Source organism: Anolis sagrei, chromosome 7 (assembly GCF_037176765.1).
Source record: "Anolis sagrei isolate rAnoSag1 chromosome 7, rAnoSag1.mat, whole genome shotgun sequence".
NCBI lineage: Eukaryota > Metazoa > Chordata > Lepidosauria > Squamata > Dactyloidae > Anolis > Anolis sagrei.
Genome location: NC_090027.1, coordinates 11,079,860 through 11,100,544, shown reverse-complemented (window position 1 = coordinate 11,100,544; position 20,685 = coordinate 11,079,860). Strand labels below are relative to the sequence as shown.

Below are 20,685 nucleotides of genomic sequence, written 5' to 3'. Positions count from 1 at the left end.
GACATCACTAAAAGACTGTACACAACTTATTTCATATTGCTTTGTACAGAACTTATTGCATATTGCTTAATTTTGTGATTACTGTGAATTGAACAGTCTAAGTTTCACAATTTACCTATCTGTTGGACTTATTCATTATCTTATCCTTATAAGTGGATTATTTGTGTTTAACCTTAGTTTGAGGACCCCTGGGTTAAAGCAATGTCATGTTTACCAAATGGAGCATTTAATGGCCAACATACAAAACAAATCAGTTCCACACATGTGTATTGAGGGTCAGTAAAACAGTAAAGGAGAGCTGTATTCAGGTAGCTACTTCTGTTGTTGTGCAGGGGGAAAGATAAAATGATTGATAGATAGATAGATGGTAAAGGTTTCCCCTTGACATTAAGTCTAGGTGTATCCTATTCTGGGGGTTAGTGCTTATCTCCATTTCTAAACCTAAGTGCCGGCGTTGCCCGTAGACGCCTCCAAGGTCATGTGGCCAGCATGACTGCATGGAGTACCGTTACCTTCCAGCTGAAGTGGTACCTATTGATCTATTCACATTTGCATGTTTTCAAACTGCTAGGTTGGCAGAAGCTGGGGCTAACATTGGGAGCTCACCCTCCTCCCCAGATTCGAACCGCCAACCTTTCAGTCAGCAAGTTCAGCTCAGCAGTTTAACCCACTGCGCCACCGGGGCCTCCACTAGATAGATGGATAGATAGATAGATAGATAGATAGATAGATAGATGATAGATAGATAGATAGATAGATAGATAGATAGATAGATAGATAGATAGATAGATAGGATAGATGAAAAGCAGCTTGCAGAAGGGAAAGATAAAATGATAGATAGATAGATAGATAGATAGATAGATAGATAGATAGAGATAGAGAGATGGTAAAGGTTTTCCCTTGACTTTGAGTCTAGTAGTGTCCAACTCTGGGAGGTGGTGCTCATCTCCATTTCTAAGCTGAAGTGCCCGTGTTGTTGGTAGATGCCCCCAAGGCCATGTGGCCAGCATGACTGCATGTAGTGTCATTACCTTCCTGCCAAAGTAGTATCCATTGATCTACTCACACTTGCATGTTTTCGAACAGCTAGGTTGGCATAACTAAGGCTAACAGCGGGGACTCACTCTGCTCCCTGGATTTGAATTGCTGACCGAAAGATCGGCAAGTTCAGAAGCTCAGTGATTTTACCTGCTGCACTCAGATGGATGGATGGATGGATGATAGATAGATAGATATTATTTACAGTATTTGTATACCGCTTTTCTCACCCCGAAGGGGACTCAAAGCGGTTTCCACATAGGTAATGGCAAAATTCAATTCCAGCACAAACAATTACAATTATACAATTACAGTTAGACATAAATCAAATTAAAATACATCCATAAACAGTAGAACAATCATTAAAACAGTAAAAAAGTCTCATCCGTCGAATCGCCGTTCCAGTCATTGTCTTTCCGAAATGCTACATAGATTTGTTTCTACTGCCCAAAGGCCTGGTCCCAAATCCATGTTTTTAATTTTTTCCTAAAAGCCAGGAGGGACGGAGCGGATCTTACCTCATTTGGGAGAGTGTTCCTTAGGCGGGGGGCCACAGCCGAGAAGGCCCTGTCTCTCGTCCCCGACAGGCGCATTTGCGCTGTTGATGGGAGCGAGAGCAGGGCCTCCTCAGATGATCTTAGATTACGAGATGGGACGTAGGGGTATATGTGTTCGGACTAGTAAGCTTGGCCAGAACCGTATAGAGCTTTACAAGTCAAAACCAGCACTTTGAATTGGGCTCGGAGATGGACCGGCAGCCAGTGGAGCTGACATAACAAGGGAGTGGTATGCTCCCTATATGCCGCCCCAGATAGTAATCTGGCTGCCGCCCGTTGGACTAGCTGGAGTTTCCGAACTGTCTTCAAAGGCAGCCCCACGTAGAGCGCGTTGCAGTAATCTATTCAGGATGTAACCAGAGCGTGGACGACTGTGGCCAGATGAGACTTCAGATAGATAGGATGATAGATAGATAGATAGATAGATAGATAGATGATAGATAGATAGATAGATAGATAGATAGATGGAAAAGCAACTTGTAAGGCAGATGGAGAACTCCCATGAGATATAACTGGCCCATAGGTTGTATCCAACCCACAGACTGGAACATTCTGTCCAGAGGAGGGCGACTAAAATGATCAAGGGTCTGGAAAACAAGCCCTATGAGGAGCGGCTTAAGGAGCTGGGCATGTTTAGCCTGAAGAAGAGAAGACTGAGAGGAGATATGATAGCCATGTATAAATATGTGAGAGGAAGCCACAGGGAGGAGGGAGCAAGCTTGTTTTCTGCTTCCTTGGAGACTAGGACGCGGAACAATGGCTTCAAACTAAAAGAGAGGAGATTCCATCTGAACATTAGGAAGAACTTCCTGACTGTGAGAGCCGTTCAGCAGTGGAACTCTCTGCCCCGGAGTGTGGTGGAGGCTCCTTCTTTGGAAGCTTTTAAGCAGAGGCTGGATGGCCATTTGTCAGGGGTGATTTGAATGCAATATTCCTGCTTCTTGGCAGAATGGGGTTGGACTGGATGGCCCATGAGGTCTCTTCCAACTCTTTGATTCTATGATTCTATGATTCCCCATTCTTGCTCTACATGTTTTTGCATTGTCTATGGCCATAGTTCTTATATTTGAGATGAGTCCCAGAATCTTTGGTGATTGGCCGCACTTTCTGGGACCTCTGAGAATTGAAATCTAAGACATTGGGGGGACCAAAGACTGGAATACGGCCATAGCCAGAAGCAGTGGTAAAGTAATTGCTGTTTAAAAACAAATCCTCGGTCTTGAATTCATTGCAAAGATCACTAGCACTCTTTTTCCATCCTCACAGATGCCCATCAATGCTTCCAACGCACTGACCCTGGCTCACCAACTGCGTGTCTACACAGCCGAAGCTGCAAACTTTTCAGACATGATGGATGTAATCTATGTGTCCCAGATGATTGAAAAATTCACTGGCTACGTGGACCAGATTAAGCAGGTAAAAAAGATACGATGGAGTTACCTATTTTTGATGGGACTCTTTGCTGGATTCAGAGCAAAGGAGAGAGCCGTGATTGGCCCATTGTCTCTGCCATTATGAAATCCAAATGTTTGTTGACCTAACTGCTAACTAACCCAGCTTCCTTCATCCTGTCTCCTTTGCCAGTTGGGAAATGTTTTTCCAGGAAGTCCCAACTGGTAATTAATGAGGGTTTCTGTTACAAAAGATCTTGCCATTTTTTTTGCAATAGTTTGAACAAGCTTCCAAAAATTATCCGTAATCTGAACAATCTGAAATTACCCTCTAATTGAGAAAGAGAGGTTGTGTCATTTGTAACGTTTACACTGTGATGGCCTTCACTAAAGATGTTGGGAAAGGGTTGAAACTATAGAAAAACAAAGTAAAAGGCTTTGATGATGGTTTGGAGCAGCGTTTCTCAACCTGGGGGTCGGGACCCCTGTGGGGAGGGGTGTGAGGGGGTGTCAGAGAGGTCAACAAAGCCCATCAGAAAACATAGTATTTTCTGTAGGTCATGGGTGTTCTGTGTGGGAAGTTTGGCCCAATTCTATAATTGATGGAGTTCAGAATGTTCTTTGATTGTTGGTGAACTATACATCCCAGCAACTACAACTCCCAAATGGTAAGGTCTATTTTCCCCAAAGTCCCAACAGTGCTCACAATCGGGCATATTGAATATTTGTGCCAAATTAGGTCCATGATTATTTGAGTCCATAGTGCTCTCTGGATGTAGGTGAACTACAACTCCAAAACTCAAGGTCAATGCCCACAAAGCCCTTCCAGTATTTTCTGTTGGTCGTGGGGGTTCTGTGTGGAAAGTTTGGCTTTCTTTAGGTCATGTGGGTTCTGTGTGGAAATGATTCCATCATTGGTGGGGTTCTGAATGCTCTCTGATTGTAGGTGAACTATAAATCCCAGAAACTACAATTCCCAAATGTCAAGGTCTATTTCCCCCAAACTCCACCATTTGGGCATATTGAATATTCAAACCAAGTTTGATCCAGTCATGGGAGTTCTGTGTGCCAAGTTGGCTTCAATTCCATCATTGGTGGAGCTTAGAATGCTCTTTGATTGTAGGTGAACTATAAATCCCAGCAACTACAACTCCTAAATGACAAAATCAACCACCCCAAACCCCATCAGCATTCAAATTTGGGCATATCGGGTATTTGTGCCAAATACATCCTGCAAATCAGATATTTACATTATGATTTATAACAGTAGCGGAATTACAGTTATGAAGTAGCAACGAAAATAATTTTACGGTTTCGGGGTCACTACAACATGAGGAATTGTATTAAGGAGTCACGGCATTAGGAAGGTCTCGAGCATGCTGAGAAATATCCCTGATAGCCCTTTCTTCCAACTATAGTATACAGGTTGGGCATCTCTTATCTGAAATGCATGGGGGCCAGACATATTTTGTATTTTGGATTTGTATGGATTTTGCAATACATGACAAGTTGTCACAAAGACCGGACCAGGTCTACACACAACACTCACTGGTATCGGCATACCTGTCCGAACGTATCTCCTTCTACGTCCCGCCTAGAATTTAAGATCTTCTGGAGAGGCTCTGCTCTTGACCCCGTCCTTGTCACAAACGAGACTGGCTGGGACGAGGGACAGGGCCTTCTTGGTAGTGGCCCCCCGCCTGTGGAATTCACTCTCCAGGGAAATTAGATCATCATCATCCCTCCTCTCTTTCAGAAGGAAATTAAAAACATGGATATGGGACCAGGCCTTTGGGTAATCTGGCAGACTGACAAGGACAATGACAACAAGAGCTTTGGAAATGGATTATAACCTGAATGGATTTATGAATTACAGAACTCAATGAAACGATGGCCACCAGGCTGGCTTCTTTTCTAGTAGATTTTATTGTATTAATGTAATGTTTTGATTATTTATCATTACTGTTTGTTGTGTGTTTTATTGAGTTTAATTGTAGACATCGAATATGTGCCGGCTGGAAGCCACCCTGACCCACCCCACCCCCCGAAATAAATAAATAAACAAACAAACAAACAAATAAATAAATAAATAGCATCATATGCACTGTATATACATAGGCCCAATATTTGTTAAAAAAATTGTGCATAAGACAAAGTTTGGGACCATGGAACCATCAGAGAGCAAAAGTGTCACTAAGTCATCTGTGAGGACAGATTTGTTATATTTCAGATTTCAGATAAGGCACACACAACCTGTATACGGAATTGGAGAAGTGTTATCTTGTTCCTCCCAACTTCTTGAGCCTTTTTCCTGTTCCATTTTTGTCCATTTTTTTACCTGCTGGGTAAAAGTGCTTTTTTTTTTTTGTCATGTCAGAAGCGACTTGAGAAACTGCAAGTCGCTTCTGGTGTGAGAGAATTGGCCGTCTTCAAGGACGTTGCCCAGGGGATGCCCGGATGTTTTGATGTTTGTACCATCCTTGTGGGAGGATTCTCTCATGTCCCCACATGAGGAGCTGGAGCTGACAGAGGGAGCTCATCCACGCTCTCCCTGGATTCGAACCTGCGACTTGTCGGTCTTCAGTCCTGCCGGCACAGGGGTTGAACCCACTTCACCACCGGGGGCAAAATTGCTTTTACACAATACATAACACAGAGCATTTGAACAAATACTTAACTTTGTTGAAGGCTTTCATGGCTGGAATCACTGGGTTCTTGTAGGTTTTTTTGGGCTATATGGCCATGTTCTAGAAGCATTCTCTCCTGATGTTTCACCTACAGAGGTTGTGAGGATGCTTGCCATAGATGCAGACGAAACGTCAGGAGATAATGGTTCTAGACTTGACCATATAGCCCGAAAAACCTACAAGAACCCAAATATTTAGCTGCTGCTGCCTTGAGGCTTCCTGCTAATGCTTTGTTTCTCACTTGTCTATGTTTTCCCAGCTCATGGATGTGATTGTGGAGATGGCCAGCAACATGATGCTAGTGGATGACCACGTTCTTTGGCTGGCACAGATCGAGGACAAGGCCTGCACCAGTATCGTTCGTTCTCTGGAAAAGATTGCCAGCTACACCCTCAGCGCGAATTCTCAGCATGTGGCCGTGGTAAAGATCCAAGTTTTTCTGGGATGGTGAGCTGGGAAAGGAGTAGAGAAAGCACAATGTTCAGCTGAAGGGGGTTTCTGATCAAGAACATGGACAAAAGTTTAGAGGAGAAAAGAACCAACTGATGACCTGGAAGAACTTCAGTCTGAGATGATGGGGAAAGCATTGTAGATTGACAAGTATCAAAAATTGCAGTCAGCACCAGGATTTTGACAACTGCTAGAGTCCAGGTGGTTGTGAAGAGTCAGGTGTCCTGTCTTGAGGATTGAACCTGTTGTGCCTTTGATTAGACAGTTTCACTAGAGTATTATCTCAACCCACTCTAAATCCGGCACTTTATTCCGGCCCTCTTTGTCACTTTATTAAGGTTATGCCCTAGTCCCACACATTTGATCTCCGCACTTTTAATTGGCTCCTTTTAGGAATTGTTACACTCACTGAGCCTGAATCCAGCTATGACTTTTATCTCAGCCACATTGTTTTATGGCAGTGTTTCTCAACCTGGGGGGTCGGGACCCCTGCGGGGGTCGCCAGGGAGTGTCAAAGGAGTCGCCAAAGATCATCAGAAAACAGTATTTTCTGTTGGTCATGGGGGTTCTGTGTGGGAATTTTGGTACAATTTAATTGTTGGTGGGGTTCAGAATGCTCTTTGAGTGTAGGTGAACTATAAATCCCAGCAACTACAACTCGCAAATGTCAAGGTCTGTTTTTCCCCAAATTCCACCAGTGTTCACATTTGGGCATATTGAGTATTCATGTAGAGTTTGGTCCAGATCCATCATTGTTTGAGTCCACGGTGCTCTCTGGATGTAGGTGAACTACAGCTCCCAAACTCAAGGTCATTGCCCACCAAACCCTTCCCGTGTTTTCTGTTGGCCATGGGAGTTTTGTGTGCCAAGTTTGGTTCAATTCCATCATTGCTGGAGTTCAGAACGCTCTTTGATTGAAGGCTAACTATAAATCCCAGCAACTACAACTCCCAAATGACAAAATCAAGGTAAGCACCTGCACCTTGAATTGGGACCGGAAAATGAACGGAGCTCCTTAAACAAGAGGGTTGACCTCTTATATGCTACTATTAGAAAAGTGTGGGCCTGTAGAAGCAACAGGTGAAAGAAGAAAGCACAACACAGGACATGTTGTCAGGGAACCTTGGAAAAAATACTAAAAGAATTGCAATTTGGGTGGGGGTGAACCCAAGAAGACATGAAAGCCAAGCTGTCCTGATTCTGACTCCTACAACCCTTTGCTGTATTGCAGTGTTTCTCAACCTGGGGGTCGGGACCTCTGGAGGGATCGCAAGGGGGTGTCAGAGGGGTCACCAAAGACTACCAGAAAACACAGTATTTTCTGTTGGTTCTGTGTGGGAAGTTTGGCATTGTAGGTGAACTATAAATCCCAGCAACTATAACTCCCAAATGTCAAGGTCTATTTTCCCCAAACCCCACTAGTGTTTACATTTGGGTATATTGAGAATTTGTGCCAAGTTTGAGTCCACAGTGCTCTCTGGATGTAGGTGGACTACAACTCCCAAAACCCAAGGTCAATGCACACCAAGCCCTTCCAGTATTTTCTCTTGGTCATGGGAGTTCTGTGTGCCAAGTATGATTCAATTCCATCGTTGGTGGAGTTCAGAATGCTCTTTGATTGTAGGTGAACTATAAATCCCAGCAACTACAGGACAAAATCAACTGACAAAATGACAGTTATGAAGTAGCAATGAAACTAATTTTATGGTTGGGAGTCACCATAACATGAGGAAGAGTATTAAGGGATCGTGGCACTAAGAAGGTTGAGAACCACTGCTGTATTGATTCTCTTGACTTTCCATTTACAGAACTCCAGGAATATCGCTTTTGAGGCTTACCTGATCAAGCCAGATAGTTATGTGGGTCTGAGTTGCACAGCCTTTCAGAAGCGGGACATGATGCTCGGTGGCCGGCCCCCACGGCAGGAGCGGTACACTGAACCCTTGGCCGACCAACAGATCAAGTTCCGCTGCACAACAGGCCGGCCAAACATCTCCCTGACCAGCTTCCACATCAAGGTGAGGTGGAAGTGGAGAAGAAGAAGGGGCAGAAAGTATTCTAGTAGAATGTATTGTCGAAGGCTTTCATGGCTGGAATCACTAGGTTCTTGTGGGTTTTTTCGGGCTATAGGGCCATGTTCTAGAGGCATTTTCTCCTGACGTTTCGCCTGCATCTATGGCAAGCATCCTCACTACCTCTGAGGATGCTTGCCATAGATGCAGGCGAAATGTCAGAAGAAAATGGCCCTATAGCCCGAAAAAACCCACAAGAACCTATTCTAGTAGACTTGTATGGTAGGATGAGCAGAATTAATTGAATTCTGCGACCCGTCAACTCGAAATAGACTTAACATGTAAACTTCATAGGAGTAGCCAGAATTGATAAATAAATTGGCGAGGGGCCATAGCTGAAGAGTGGAATATACACATTGTGTTATATTGTATTGTTTTATTGCATTCTCATGTTTTTATTTATTTAATTGTGATGTTTGTTTTGTTGTTTTGGTTTTGTTTTGTTGTAATGTACTGTTGAGCTTGGCCTCATGTAAACCGCCCAGGTTCCCTTTGGGGAGATGGTGGCGGGATATAAATAAAGATTATTATTATTATTATTATTATTATTATTATTATTATTATTGTTGTTGTTGTATTGTCGAAGGCTTTCATGGCCAGAATCACTGGGTTGTTGTAGGTTTTTTTCTGGCTATATGGCCATGTTCTAGAGGCATTCTCTCCTGACCTTTCGCCTGCATCTATGGCAAGCATTATTATTATTATTATTATTATTATTATTATTGTATTGTCGACGGCTTTCACAGCCGGAATCACTGGGTTGTTGTAGGTTTTTTCGGGCTATATGGCCATGTTCTAGAAGCATTCTCTCCTGACATTTCGCCTGCATCTATGGCAAGCATTATTATTATTATTATTGTATTGTCGAAGGTTTTCATGGCCAGAATCACTGGGTTGTTGTAGGTTTTTTTCGGGCTATATGGCCATGTTCTAGAAGCATTCTCTCCTGACGTTTCGCCTGCATCTATGGCAAGCATTATTATTATTATTATTATTATTGTATTGTCGAAGGTTTTCATGGCCGGAATCACTGGGTTGTTGTAGGTTTTTTTCGGGCTATATGGCCATGTTCTAGAAGCATTCTCTCCTGACGTTTCGCCTGCATCTATGGCAAGCATTATTATTATTATTATTATTATTATTATTGTATTGTCGAAGGTTTTCATGGCCGGAATCACTGGGTTGTTGTAGGTTTTTTTCGGGCTATATGGCCATGTTATAGAAGCATTCTCTCCTGACGTTTCGCCTGCATCTATGGCAAGCATTATTATTATTATTATTATTATTATTATTATTGTATTGTCGAAGGTTTTCATGGCCGGAATCACTGGGTTGTTGTAGGTTTTTTTCGGGCTGTATGGCCATGTTCTAGAAGCATTCTCTCCTGACGTTTCGCCTGCATCTATGGCAAGCATTATTATTATTATTATTGTATTGTCGACGGCTTTCACAGCCGGAATCACTGGGTTGTTGTAGGTTTTTTTCGGGCTATATGGCCATGTTCTAGAAGCATTCTCTCCTGACATTTCGCCTGCATCTATGGCAAGCATTATTATTATTATTATTATTATTGTATTGTCGAAGGTTTTCATGGCCGGAATCACTGGGTTGTTGTAGGTTTTTTCAGGCTATATGGCCATGTTCTAGAAGCATTCTCTCCTGACCTTTCGCCTGCATGTATGGCAAGCATTATTATTATTATTATTATTGTATTGTCGAAGGCGTTCATGGCCGGAATCACTGGGTTGTTGTAGTTTTTTTTCCGGGCTATATGGCCATGTTCTAGAGGCATTCTCTCCTGACGTTTCGCCTGCATCTATGGCAAGCATTATTATTATTATTATTATTATTTTATGCAGATTTTTTTTTTATTCTATGGATTTGAAATTGCAAAACTATAATAGAAAATTGCAAACTTATCCCATGGATATAAAGTTGCAAACTCTTTATTCTATGTATTTAAAGTTGCAAAACTGTAATAGAAAATTGCAAACTTATCCCGTGGGTATACTCTGGTTTCTCTTCAGATCGTATAAATCTTTCGCCATTTTATGCAGATGTTAAACTCAGTTCCAGATTCGGTTCCTGCTATTTGTAATTACAGAAAATAGCATGAGACTTTTGAAGGAGCTACTAGAGCTTTTTGGGAGGCCCTGGTGGCACACCTGGCTAAACCTCTGAGCTGCTGACCGAAAGGTCAGCAGTTCACATCTGGGGAGTGGGGTGAACTCCTGCTGTTAGGCCCAGCTTCTGCCAAACTAGCAGTTCAAAAACATGCAAATGTAAGTAGATCAATAGGTACCCGCTTCTTCGGGAAGGTAACGCCGCTCCTTGCAGTCATGCTGGCCACATAACCTAGGAGATATCTACAGACAATGCCGGCTCTTTGGCTTAGAAATGGGGATGAGCACCATCCTCCAGAGTCCGACACGACTGGACTTAATGTCAAGGGAAACCTTTATCTATGCAAAAAACACTGCAAGAATTTTTTTTCATTCAAAGATATAATTGGATCCCAAATTAGTATTGCACTGGGTTGTTGTAGGTTTTTTCGGGCTATATGGCCATGGTCTAGAGGCATTTTATCCTGACGTTTCGCCTGCATCTATGGCAAGCATCCTCAGAGGTAGTGAGGTCTGTTGGAAGTAGGAAAATGGGTTTATATATCTGTGGAATGACCAGGGTGGGACAAAGGACTCTTGTCTGCTGGAGCTAGGTGTGAATGTTCCCACCCTGGTCATTCCACAGATATATAAACCCATTTTCCTGGTTCCAACAGACCTCACTGCCTCTGAGGATGCTTGCCATAGATGCAGGTGAAATGTCAGGATAAAATGCCTCTAGACCATGGCCATATAGCCCGAAAAAACCTACAACAACCCAGTGATTCCAGCCATGAAAGCCTTCGACAATACATAGTATTGCACTATTTATTTATTTATGAGATTTATATAGTTTTGAGCCTTCCGTAGCAGGTGAAATGGACAGTAATCTAATGGAGTTGAAAGGCAGTTTTTGTACAGAAGTGTCCAGTCTTATTTTCCCGGGGTGGGATTGAGATGCCCTATGTTCCACCACTGACCCCTTGGTTCCCTCTCCCATCAGAACAGCATCGCTCTGGCCTCCATTCAGCTGCCTCCTGGCCTCTTCTCCCCACCGGCTCCTTCCCACCCCACACCTCCCCAGTGTAAGCTGCAGTTCCTGGTTTTCCGAAATGGCAAGCTCTTCCGCAGCATTGGAAACTCCTCGCATCTGGCTGATGACGGCAAGCGGCGCAATGTGGCCACGCCAGTGATCTATGCAGGCACACGTAAGGACCTGGTTGCAATGGCAGGGAGAGGGAGAGGGCGCACCCTGCTGTCCTACAGCTACATTTGGGCTACAACTCTCTTTAGCCCCAGTCTGCATGGAATGAAGGCTGTAGTACAGCATTTCTCAACCTGGGGGTCGGAAGCCCGGGGGGGGGGGGGTCGCAAGGTGATGTCAGAGGGGTCGCCAAAGACCATCAGAAAACACAGGATTTTCTGTTGGTCATGGGAATTCTGTGTGGGAAGTTTGACCCAATTCTGTTGTTGGTGGGGTTCAGAATGCTCTTTGATTGTAGGTGAACTATAAATCCCAGTAAGTACAACTCCCAAATGTCAAGGTCTATTTTCCCCCAAACTCCATCTGTGTTTATATTTGGGCATATGGAATAAATGTATAATAGTAGAGTAAAATGATAAATGCAATAATCATAAATAGAATAAAAGAATAAATGAAATTAAAATAATAATAATAACAACAACAACAGTAAGTAAAACAATAAATAACCTTGACTCAAGCATAAAATCCCATACTTATGAGAATTGAACATGTTTGTTAGGTGTGGAAATTGAAAAATGGAGTGGGAGGCTGTGACGACCTTTCACTACTTTAGTCCTTTTTCAGGTGTCTTTTTACATGTGACGATGTGGGGGGGGGGGGGGGGGAGAAATATTTTCTTTTAAAACTTTTTACTGCCTTGTATTGATATATTTTATATTGATATATCCCCTTTTTAAATTGGCTGAGGCTTTCTTGTGAGATTTTTCCTTGAGGCTTTTATATTACAGGCTTGAGACACTCTTGTAGTAAACAAAGTAACAAAGTTTATTTATAGCTTCTGGCTCCAATGCTTATGGTTACATTTGTGTCTTCTGTTACAGTCTTGAGTCTTACATTCAATATCATTCACTTAGTTAACTTTTCTTATCAAACTTCAACTGTTTCACATCCACAAATATGTTACTTTTTCATACACTCTTGACAGAACTATATTCCGCCTTAAACCACACTGGCACTTCTTTATTTTCCTTAAAACTTAAGCTCCATTTTCCTAACTGCTTTTCTCTCACAGAAGTTCCTAACTGTCCTTCACAAACAGGAATCCCTAACTGAAACTTTTTGACTCTCTAACCACCTATTTTTAAACTTAACTCCGCCCTTTTGGAATGTTCAGCTCTCTTCCCCTCAACTGTCATTCTGGCTCAGTGGCCCTTTCAAATCCTGGCCTACACTCATCTGCATACGACCAATCTACTGCACGTATGCAAATTAATCTTGCCTCTACTATTGCTACCCTATTTCTGCCATTTCTCCCAAATTGCAACATAGAGCTATACATCAAAAATTTAACATAGATCAACAAATTTGCTACAGAGACAGTTACAATTTCAGGGGGGAAAAACTTGTGCAATTAGCTCATAGATTGAAGGCTGGGCAGGAGCAATTCCGTGTGATGACATCTTGTTGCAAGTCCCTCTTGTCACTAGAATCAAGTTATTTCTCTGCTTCAAGAAAAGACACCATAGACTGAGTTCCCAAATCTGCTACTTTTCTCTTTCTAAGAACCAACCTGCATGCAGAATGCTTTAAGAAGCCAACAAAAACTCTTGCTTCTCCCAAACCCAGGTGGCTGTGGAGTGAGCAACCTGACTGAGCCTGTCCTCATTTCTCTGCGGCATTTGGACGAAGGGATGGACCGTGTGGCTGCTTATTGGAACTTTGACATTCTGGGGGGCTACGGTGGATGGAGAATGGAAGGCTGTCAACTGATTGGCATGGGGCCCAACGTCACCACCATGAGCTGCCGGCACCTCAGTAATGTGGCTGTGCTGATGGTAGGTATGGGAGAGGCTGGTGGGATGCCAATGGAGTCCAGTAGTTGAAGTGTTCCAAAATGTTTTCAAGGGCACAGTAGCTCTTGGAAGTAATATGTAAAATAGTATAATGGTTATAAAGCAACTCAACAGTAGTTTTCCGAAGTTTGTTTTGGAGCCCAGTTGGATGCGGTAGATTTTTTTTTTCCATGTCAGGAGTGACTTGAGAAACTACAAGTCGCTTCTGGTGTGAGAGAATTGGCCATCTGCAAGGACATTGCCTAGGGGATGCCTGGATGTTTTGATGTTTTACCATCCTTGAGGGAGACTTTTCTCATGTCCCTGTATGGGGAGCTGAAGCTGACAGAGGGAGCTCTGACCTGTCGGTCTTCAGTCCTGCCGTCACAAGGGTTTAACCCATTACACCACCGGGGGCTTTGATGCAGTAGAATCAATAGATAGGTTTTTTTTTCATGTCAGGAGCTACTTGAGAAACTGCAAGTTGCTTCTGGTGTGAGAGAGTTGGCCGTCTGCAAGGACGTTGCCCAGGTAGAATCAAAGAATCATAGAATCAACATGGCTATGACTTGGAGTGAGATGGCAGGAGAGTCATAGAATCATATAGTTGGAAGAGACCTCATTGGCCATCCAGTCCAACCCCATTCTGCCAAGAAGCAGGAATATTGTATTCAAATCACCCCTGACAGATGGCCATCCAGCCTCTGTTTAAAAGCTTCCAAAGAAGGAGCCTCCACCACACTCCGGGGCAGAGAGGTGTTGCCTGGATGTTTTTACCATCCTGTGGGAGGCTTCTTTCATGTCCCTGCATGGGAAGCTGGAGCTGACAGACGAAGCTCTTCCCGCTCCTTGGATTCAAACCGCCGACCTATCGGTCAGCAGTCCTGCCAGCACAAGGGTTTAACCAATTGCACCACCAGGGGCTCCAATGCACTAGATTAGATTAGATAGATAGATAGATAGATTTTTTTTCATGTCAGGAGCTACTTGAGAAACTGCAAGTTGCTTCTGGTGTGAGAGAATTGGCCGTCTGCAAGGACGTTGCCCAGGTGTCGCCTGGATGTTGTTACCATCCTGTGGGAGGCTTCTTTCATGTCCCTGCATGGGAAGCTGAAGCTGACAGATGAAGCACTTCCTGCTCCCTGGATTCAAACCGCTGACCTGTCAGTCAGCAGTCCTGCCAGCACAAGGGTTCAACCCATTGCACCACCGGGGGCTCCAATGCACTAGATTAGATAGATAGATTTTTTTTTTGTGTCAGGAGCGACTTGAGAAACTGCAAGTTGCTTCTGGTGTGAGAGAATTGGCCGCCGGCAAGGACATTGCCCAGGTGATGCCTGGATGTTTTCACCATCCTGTGGGAGGCTTCCTTCATGTCCCCACGTGGGAAGCTGGAGCTGACAGATTAAGCTCACCCCGCTCCGCGGATTCAAACCGCTGACCTGTCGGTCAGCAGTCCTGCCAGCACAAGGGTTTAACCCATTGCACCACCTGGGGCTCCTAGATAGATTCAGAAATGAAAGAGGTAACATCAGATTTCTTCAGTTACGGTACCTGAAACGTGTACACATGTCAGCTATACCTTTCAGGAAGTCTAAACCTGTAATCCTGACCAGACATTTCAGTTCAGAATATCTCAGCCTCTCTGACTTACCTCTGTTTGATACTGAGCTGTCATTTCTTAAGAGATTTTGGACAAAAGGGAGGATTTTTGGACAGGACAGGAACAGAATTCAAAATGATCTTGACAGATTAGAGAGATGATGGGCCAAAACTAATAAAATGAAGTTCAACAGGGACAAATGCAAGATACTCCACTTTGGCAGGAAAAACAAATTGCAAAGATACAGAATGGGGGACAATGCCTGGCTCGAGAGCAGGACGTGTGAAAAAGATCTTGGAGTCCACGTGGACAACAAGTTAAACATGAGCCAGGAATGTGATGTGGCAGCAAAAAAAGCCAATGGGATTTTGGCCTGCATCAATAGAAGCATAGTGTCTAGATCTAGGGAAGTCATGCTACCCTTCTATTAGACCACACCTGGAATACTGTGTCCAATTCTGAGCACCACAATTGAAGAGAGATATTGACAAGCTGGAATGAGTCCAGAGGTGGGTGACTAAAATGATCAAGGTCTGGAGAACAAGCCCTATGAGGAGCGGCTTAAGGAGCTGGGCATGTTTAGCCTGAAGAAGAGAAGGCTGAGAGGAGATATGATAGCCATGTATAAATATTATTATTATTATTATTATTAAACTTTATTTGTACCCAGCTAGCATCTCCCAAGGGATTCGATGCGGCTTACAACAGGCCCAACACAACACAATACAACAGTACAACAATACAATATATAGCAAATAAAACAGTTAAAGAAGAAAAACAACAGCGATAACAATACAACAGGACATTATTAAAAACTGAGCCGGCTGAAGTGGGGTACAGGGTTAAAAGTGCTGAAAAAAGTGTCGGGGGGATATGAGATTAAAGTATAAGTGCGGTGTGCGTTGAAGTGAGAGGAAGCCACAGGGAGGAGCGAGCAAGCTTGTTTTCTGCTTCCCTGGAGATTATGATGCGGAACAATGGCTTCAAACTACAAGATAGGAGATTCCATCTGACTATGAGGAAAAACTTCCTGACTGTGAGAGCCGTTCAGCAGTGGAACTCTCTGCCCCGGAGTGTGGTGGAGGCTCCTTCTTTGGAAGCTTTTAAACAGAGGCTGGGTGGCCATCTGTCAGGGGTGATTTGAATGCAATATTCCTGCTTCTTGGCAGAATGGGGTTGGACTGGATGGCCCATGAGGTCTCTTCCAACTCTAGGATTCTATGATTGATAGACTTAAAACCCAGATACCACATGGCCTCTGCTTGGAGGACAATACCATCATCCGCTCACACATACAGGGAAGTGTTCTAAACTGCCACCTACTTGACATTGCACACTTTTGAACCGTTTTCTCGAATGCAGGAGCTAAGCAATTTCCCGCATGAGTCGCAGAGCCCAACAGAAGTGCTGCATCCTGTCATTTATAGCTGCACCGCCCTCCTCCTCCTGTGCCTCTTCACCACCATCATCACCTACATCATTAACCACAGGTGAGTTGTCGCAAAAGGTCTGCTTCTGAGGGCCTTACATTTCTCCATATGGATTAGCAGAGGACTTTGAGGCAGGGAACTATTTGGAGAACGGAGTTTCAGTGCAGTTAACCACAGTGTGCCCGTAAGGTAGCTTGCTGCCCTCTGGTGTTGTGGAAGACGTCTTGCCACATAAATAGAAGCCAGATGTATTCAATTTGCAGAATCAGAGACCTTTTAGTGTCAAGGAACAAGATAGGGCTTTTGATCCCAAAATATTGTGGGGCACCTGAGCTTATCTATCTATCTATCATCTATCTATCTGTCTGTCTGTCTGTCTATCTATCTATCTATCTATCTATCTATCTATCTATATATATATAAATGCTCTGTGCATAATGAGTACCTTAAAAACAAAAGAACCAATGAACGAATTCACACCAAATTTGGCAACAAAACGTCTCAACACAAGGAGTGACCATCACTCAAAAATTATGATTTTGTCATTTGGGAGTTGTAGTTGCTGGGATTTATAGTTCACCTATAATCAAAGAGCATTCTGAACTCCACCAATGATGGAATTGAACCAAACTTGGCACACAGGATTCCCCTGAACAACAGAAAACACTAGAAGGGTTTGGTGGGCATTGACCTTAAGTTTTGGAGTTGTAGTTCAACCAACATCTAGAGAGCACTGTGGACTCAAACAATGATGGATCTGGACCAAACTCTACACGAATACTCAATATGCCCAAATGTGAACACTGGTGGAATTTGGGAAAATATTGATATCTGGGAGTTGTAGTTGCTGGGATTTATAGTTCACCTACAATCAAAGAACATTCTGAACCCACCCAATGACAGAATTGGGCCAACCCCCCCCCCCCCCCCCCCACACACACACACACAGAGCCCCCATGTGGTCCACAGCAACGCGTGGCAGGGGACGGCTAGTTTTTCATAAGGGGATGGCTTTTCTTTTTCTTCCTACATGTTTGTGTATGCTGCCAGACACACAACTGCATTGGAGCCATCAAGGTTGTTAAGATCTTCTGGAGGGACCCTGCTCTCAGTCACACCACTTTCGCAAACACGTCTGGTGGGGACGAGAGACAGGGCCTTCTCGGTGGTGGCCCTTCGGTTGTGGAACTCTCTCCCAATGGAGATTAGATCTGCCCCTTCCCTCTTGACATTCAGAAAACTAGTGAAATCCTGGCTCTGGGACATAGCATTCTCAGAATGATTGGGAAGTTCAGCAATTAGCTAATAGTAATAACTACTGACCACACTGGCGGATTGATATGAACGTGATTTTATCTTGGAGACTTGGTTTCTGTATTTATTCTGTTGTATTTAACTTTTGATGTGATTATGTTTTTAATTGTATTTGTGTACTAATTTTATGCTGTAAGCTGGCCTGAGTCCCTGCGGAGGTTGAGAAGACTGGGGTATAAAAGTTTTTAATAATAATAATAATAATAATAATAATAATAATAATAATAATAATAGGAAGAGAGTGCATCTTACACAATGCCCCAGTTCTTGTTTCATTCTAAAAAAAAATATCTAAATCTAATTTTAGACACAACTAGGGCAGGCATATTGAAACTCAAATCTGCACAAGCAATGGTTAACAATTTTAATTCATTTCAACCTGTTTACTCCTGTTGGGACTACAATTGGATTTGATCTGCAATATGTAAATCAGCCAAGGAAAGCTGCCATCAGTCATATTATTTCACCATCTAGCCCAGGGTGGGAAAGTTCTGGAAGTCCAGGGGACCTTTTAAGTAAAGGTTAATAATAATAATAATAATCATCATCATCATCAAACTTTATTTATACCCCACCACCATCTCCCAAGGGGACTCGGGGCAGCTTACATGAGGCCAAGCCCAACAACACATCAGTAAAAACAACAAAGCAATAAGCAAATAAAACAATACAATTAATATAACTCACATATAAACAGTAACACACAAAGATTAAAAACCTATGGCCGGCCAGATGTAATAAATTTAAAGGTTTCCCCTTAACATTAAGTCAAAGGGAGTGATGTTCATCTCCATTTCTAAGCTGAAGAGCCAACGTTGTCCGTAGACACCTCCAAGGTCATGTGGCCAGCATGACTGCATGGAGTGACATTACCTTCCTGCCAGAATGGTACCTATTGATCTACTTACATTTGCATGTTTTCGAACTGCTAGGTTGGCAGAAGCTGGGGCTAACAGCGGGAGCTCACTCTGCTCCCTGGATTTGAACTGCCAACTATTCAGTCAGCAAATTCAGCAGCTCAGCGATTTAACCCAGGTAAACTAAAGCAGGTTAACTTTAGGGTATTTAGAGTATTATCCTAAATATCCTAAAGGTGCCAGATCCCATCTGATCAGCAAGCTAAGCAGCACTGCTACATTGACAGAAGCTGGGGCTAACAGTGGGAGCTCACTCCACCCCCCAGATTCGAACTGCTGACCTTTCAGTCAGCAAGCTTGGCAGTTTTACCTGCTGCAGCACCGGGGCTCATTGGGAACCTTTTAGTGACTGCAAACACTACCCTGGGGTGCCACATGTAACTTGTGTGCATCCCAGTCCTGATCTAGCCCAACATTGTATATCCTGGAAGACAGAACTACTCCAATGTTCTCTCCTTTTGCCTTTTTGTCAGAGACTTTCTGCATCCATAACATGTGTGCCGTATTGTACCTCCCAAACTTCCTTACTGGCATTCATCTGTTTCTTTATTTTAGCACCATTCACATCTCCCGTAAGTGCTGGCACATGCTGCTGAATCTGTGTTTCCACATCGCCATGACGTCGGCCGTGTTTGCAGGCGGCATCACCCTCACCAACTATGTGGCCATCTGCCAAGCGGTAAGTATGATGAAGGGCCCAGAGCTCTTAACAATGGCATTTCTGATGGCTTCACACACACCTTATGCAGTACTGTAGTAAGGATAAACTTGGGTTGTTGTAGATTTTTTGGACTATATGGCCATGTTCTAGAAGCATTCTCTCCTGACGTTTCGCCTGCATCTATGGCAAGCATCCTCAGGGGTTGTGAGGTCCTCTGAGGATGCTTGCCATAGATGCAGCTGAAACGTCAGGAGAGAATGCTTCTAGAACATGGCCATATAGCCCGAAAAACCTACAACAACCCAGTGATTCCAGCCATGAAAGCCTTTGACAATACAAGGATAAACTTGCATGGTGCACAAAGAGAATACCACAAAGGGGATCTTCCAAATCCCCAATGGCCTTTGCAATGTTCCTTTTGTAATTTTGGAGTAGGGGGAAGCGTAGAAATTATAAATTTACTTTAATTACTTGTATTGTTGTTATTATTGCTTATATTGTTGTATTTGGGCTCGGCCTCATGTAAGCCACACCGAGTCCCTTGGGGAGATAGTAGCGGGGTACAAATAAAGTTTTATGTATTTTATTATTATTATTATTATTATTATTATTATTATTATTATTATTATGTTTTGCCAAGAATTATTTCACTCCTATTGGAGCATTTGCTCTAGAAGGCAAATTCAGCACAACAGCAGCATAACCCTGGCCTTTGACCTGTGGGGTCCCGCAAGGCTCCATTCTGTCTCCCATGCTTTTTAACATCTACATGAAACCGCTGGAAGAGGTCATCCGGAGTTTTGGAGTTAGGTGCCAGCTCTACGCAGATGACACACAACTCTACTATTCTTTTCCACCTAATTCCAAGGAAGCCCCTCGGGTGTTGGATGGGTGCCTGGCCGCTGTGGCTGGCTGGATGAGGAGGAACAAGCTGAAGATTAATCCTGACAAGACAGAGGTCCTCCTGGTCGATCGTAAACCAGATCGAGGTATAGAGTGGTCAACCAGTGCTGGATGGGGTTACACTCCCCCTGAAGTCACAGGTCCGCAGTTTGGGTGTCCTCCTGGACTCATCATTTACGTTTGAATCTCAGGCGTCGGTGGTGGCTGCGAGGGCCTTTGCACAATTGAGACTCGTGCGCCAACTGCGACCGTACCTCGTGAAGATGGATCTGGCCGGGGTGGTCCATGCCTTAGTCACCTCTGGATTGGACTACTGTAATGCACTATACATGGGGCTGCCCTTGAAAACGGCTCGGAAATTCCAGTTGGTTCAGCGGGGGGCGGCCAGACTGTTAACTTGTGCTCCTTACAGAGAGAGGTCAACCCTTCTGTTTAAGGAGCTCCATTGGCTGCCATTCATTTTCCGGGCCCAATTCAAGGTGCAGGTGCTTACCTACAAAGCCCTAAACAGTTTGGGACCCATC

The 20,685-nt window shown here is 43.6% G+C and overlaps 1 protein-coding gene across 1 annotated transcript in view; it reads left to right on the top strand.

Moving 5' to 3' along the window:
• ADGRA2 (adhesion G protein-coupled receptor A2) overlaps positions 1-20,685 on the top strand; it is a 172,501-nt gene that overhangs the window by 139,269 nt on the left and 12,547 nt on the right. Inside the window, exons 10-16 of the mRNA XM_060787760.2 lie at positions 2,862-3,011; positions 5,933-6,094; positions 7,932-8,141; positions 11,301-11,505; positions 13,128-13,336; positions 16,299-16,426; positions 19,153-19,276. Of these exons, the coding sequence (XP_060643743.2) occupies positions 2,862-3,011; positions 5,933-6,094; positions 7,932-8,141; positions 11,301-11,505; positions 13,128-13,336; positions 16,299-16,426; positions 19,153-19,276 (1,188 nt within the window). The remainder of the gene's footprint in view (positions 1-2,861; positions 3,012-5,932; positions 6,095-7,931; positions 8,142-11,300; positions 11,506-13,127; positions 13,337-16,298; positions 16,427-19,152; positions 19,277-20,685) is intronic.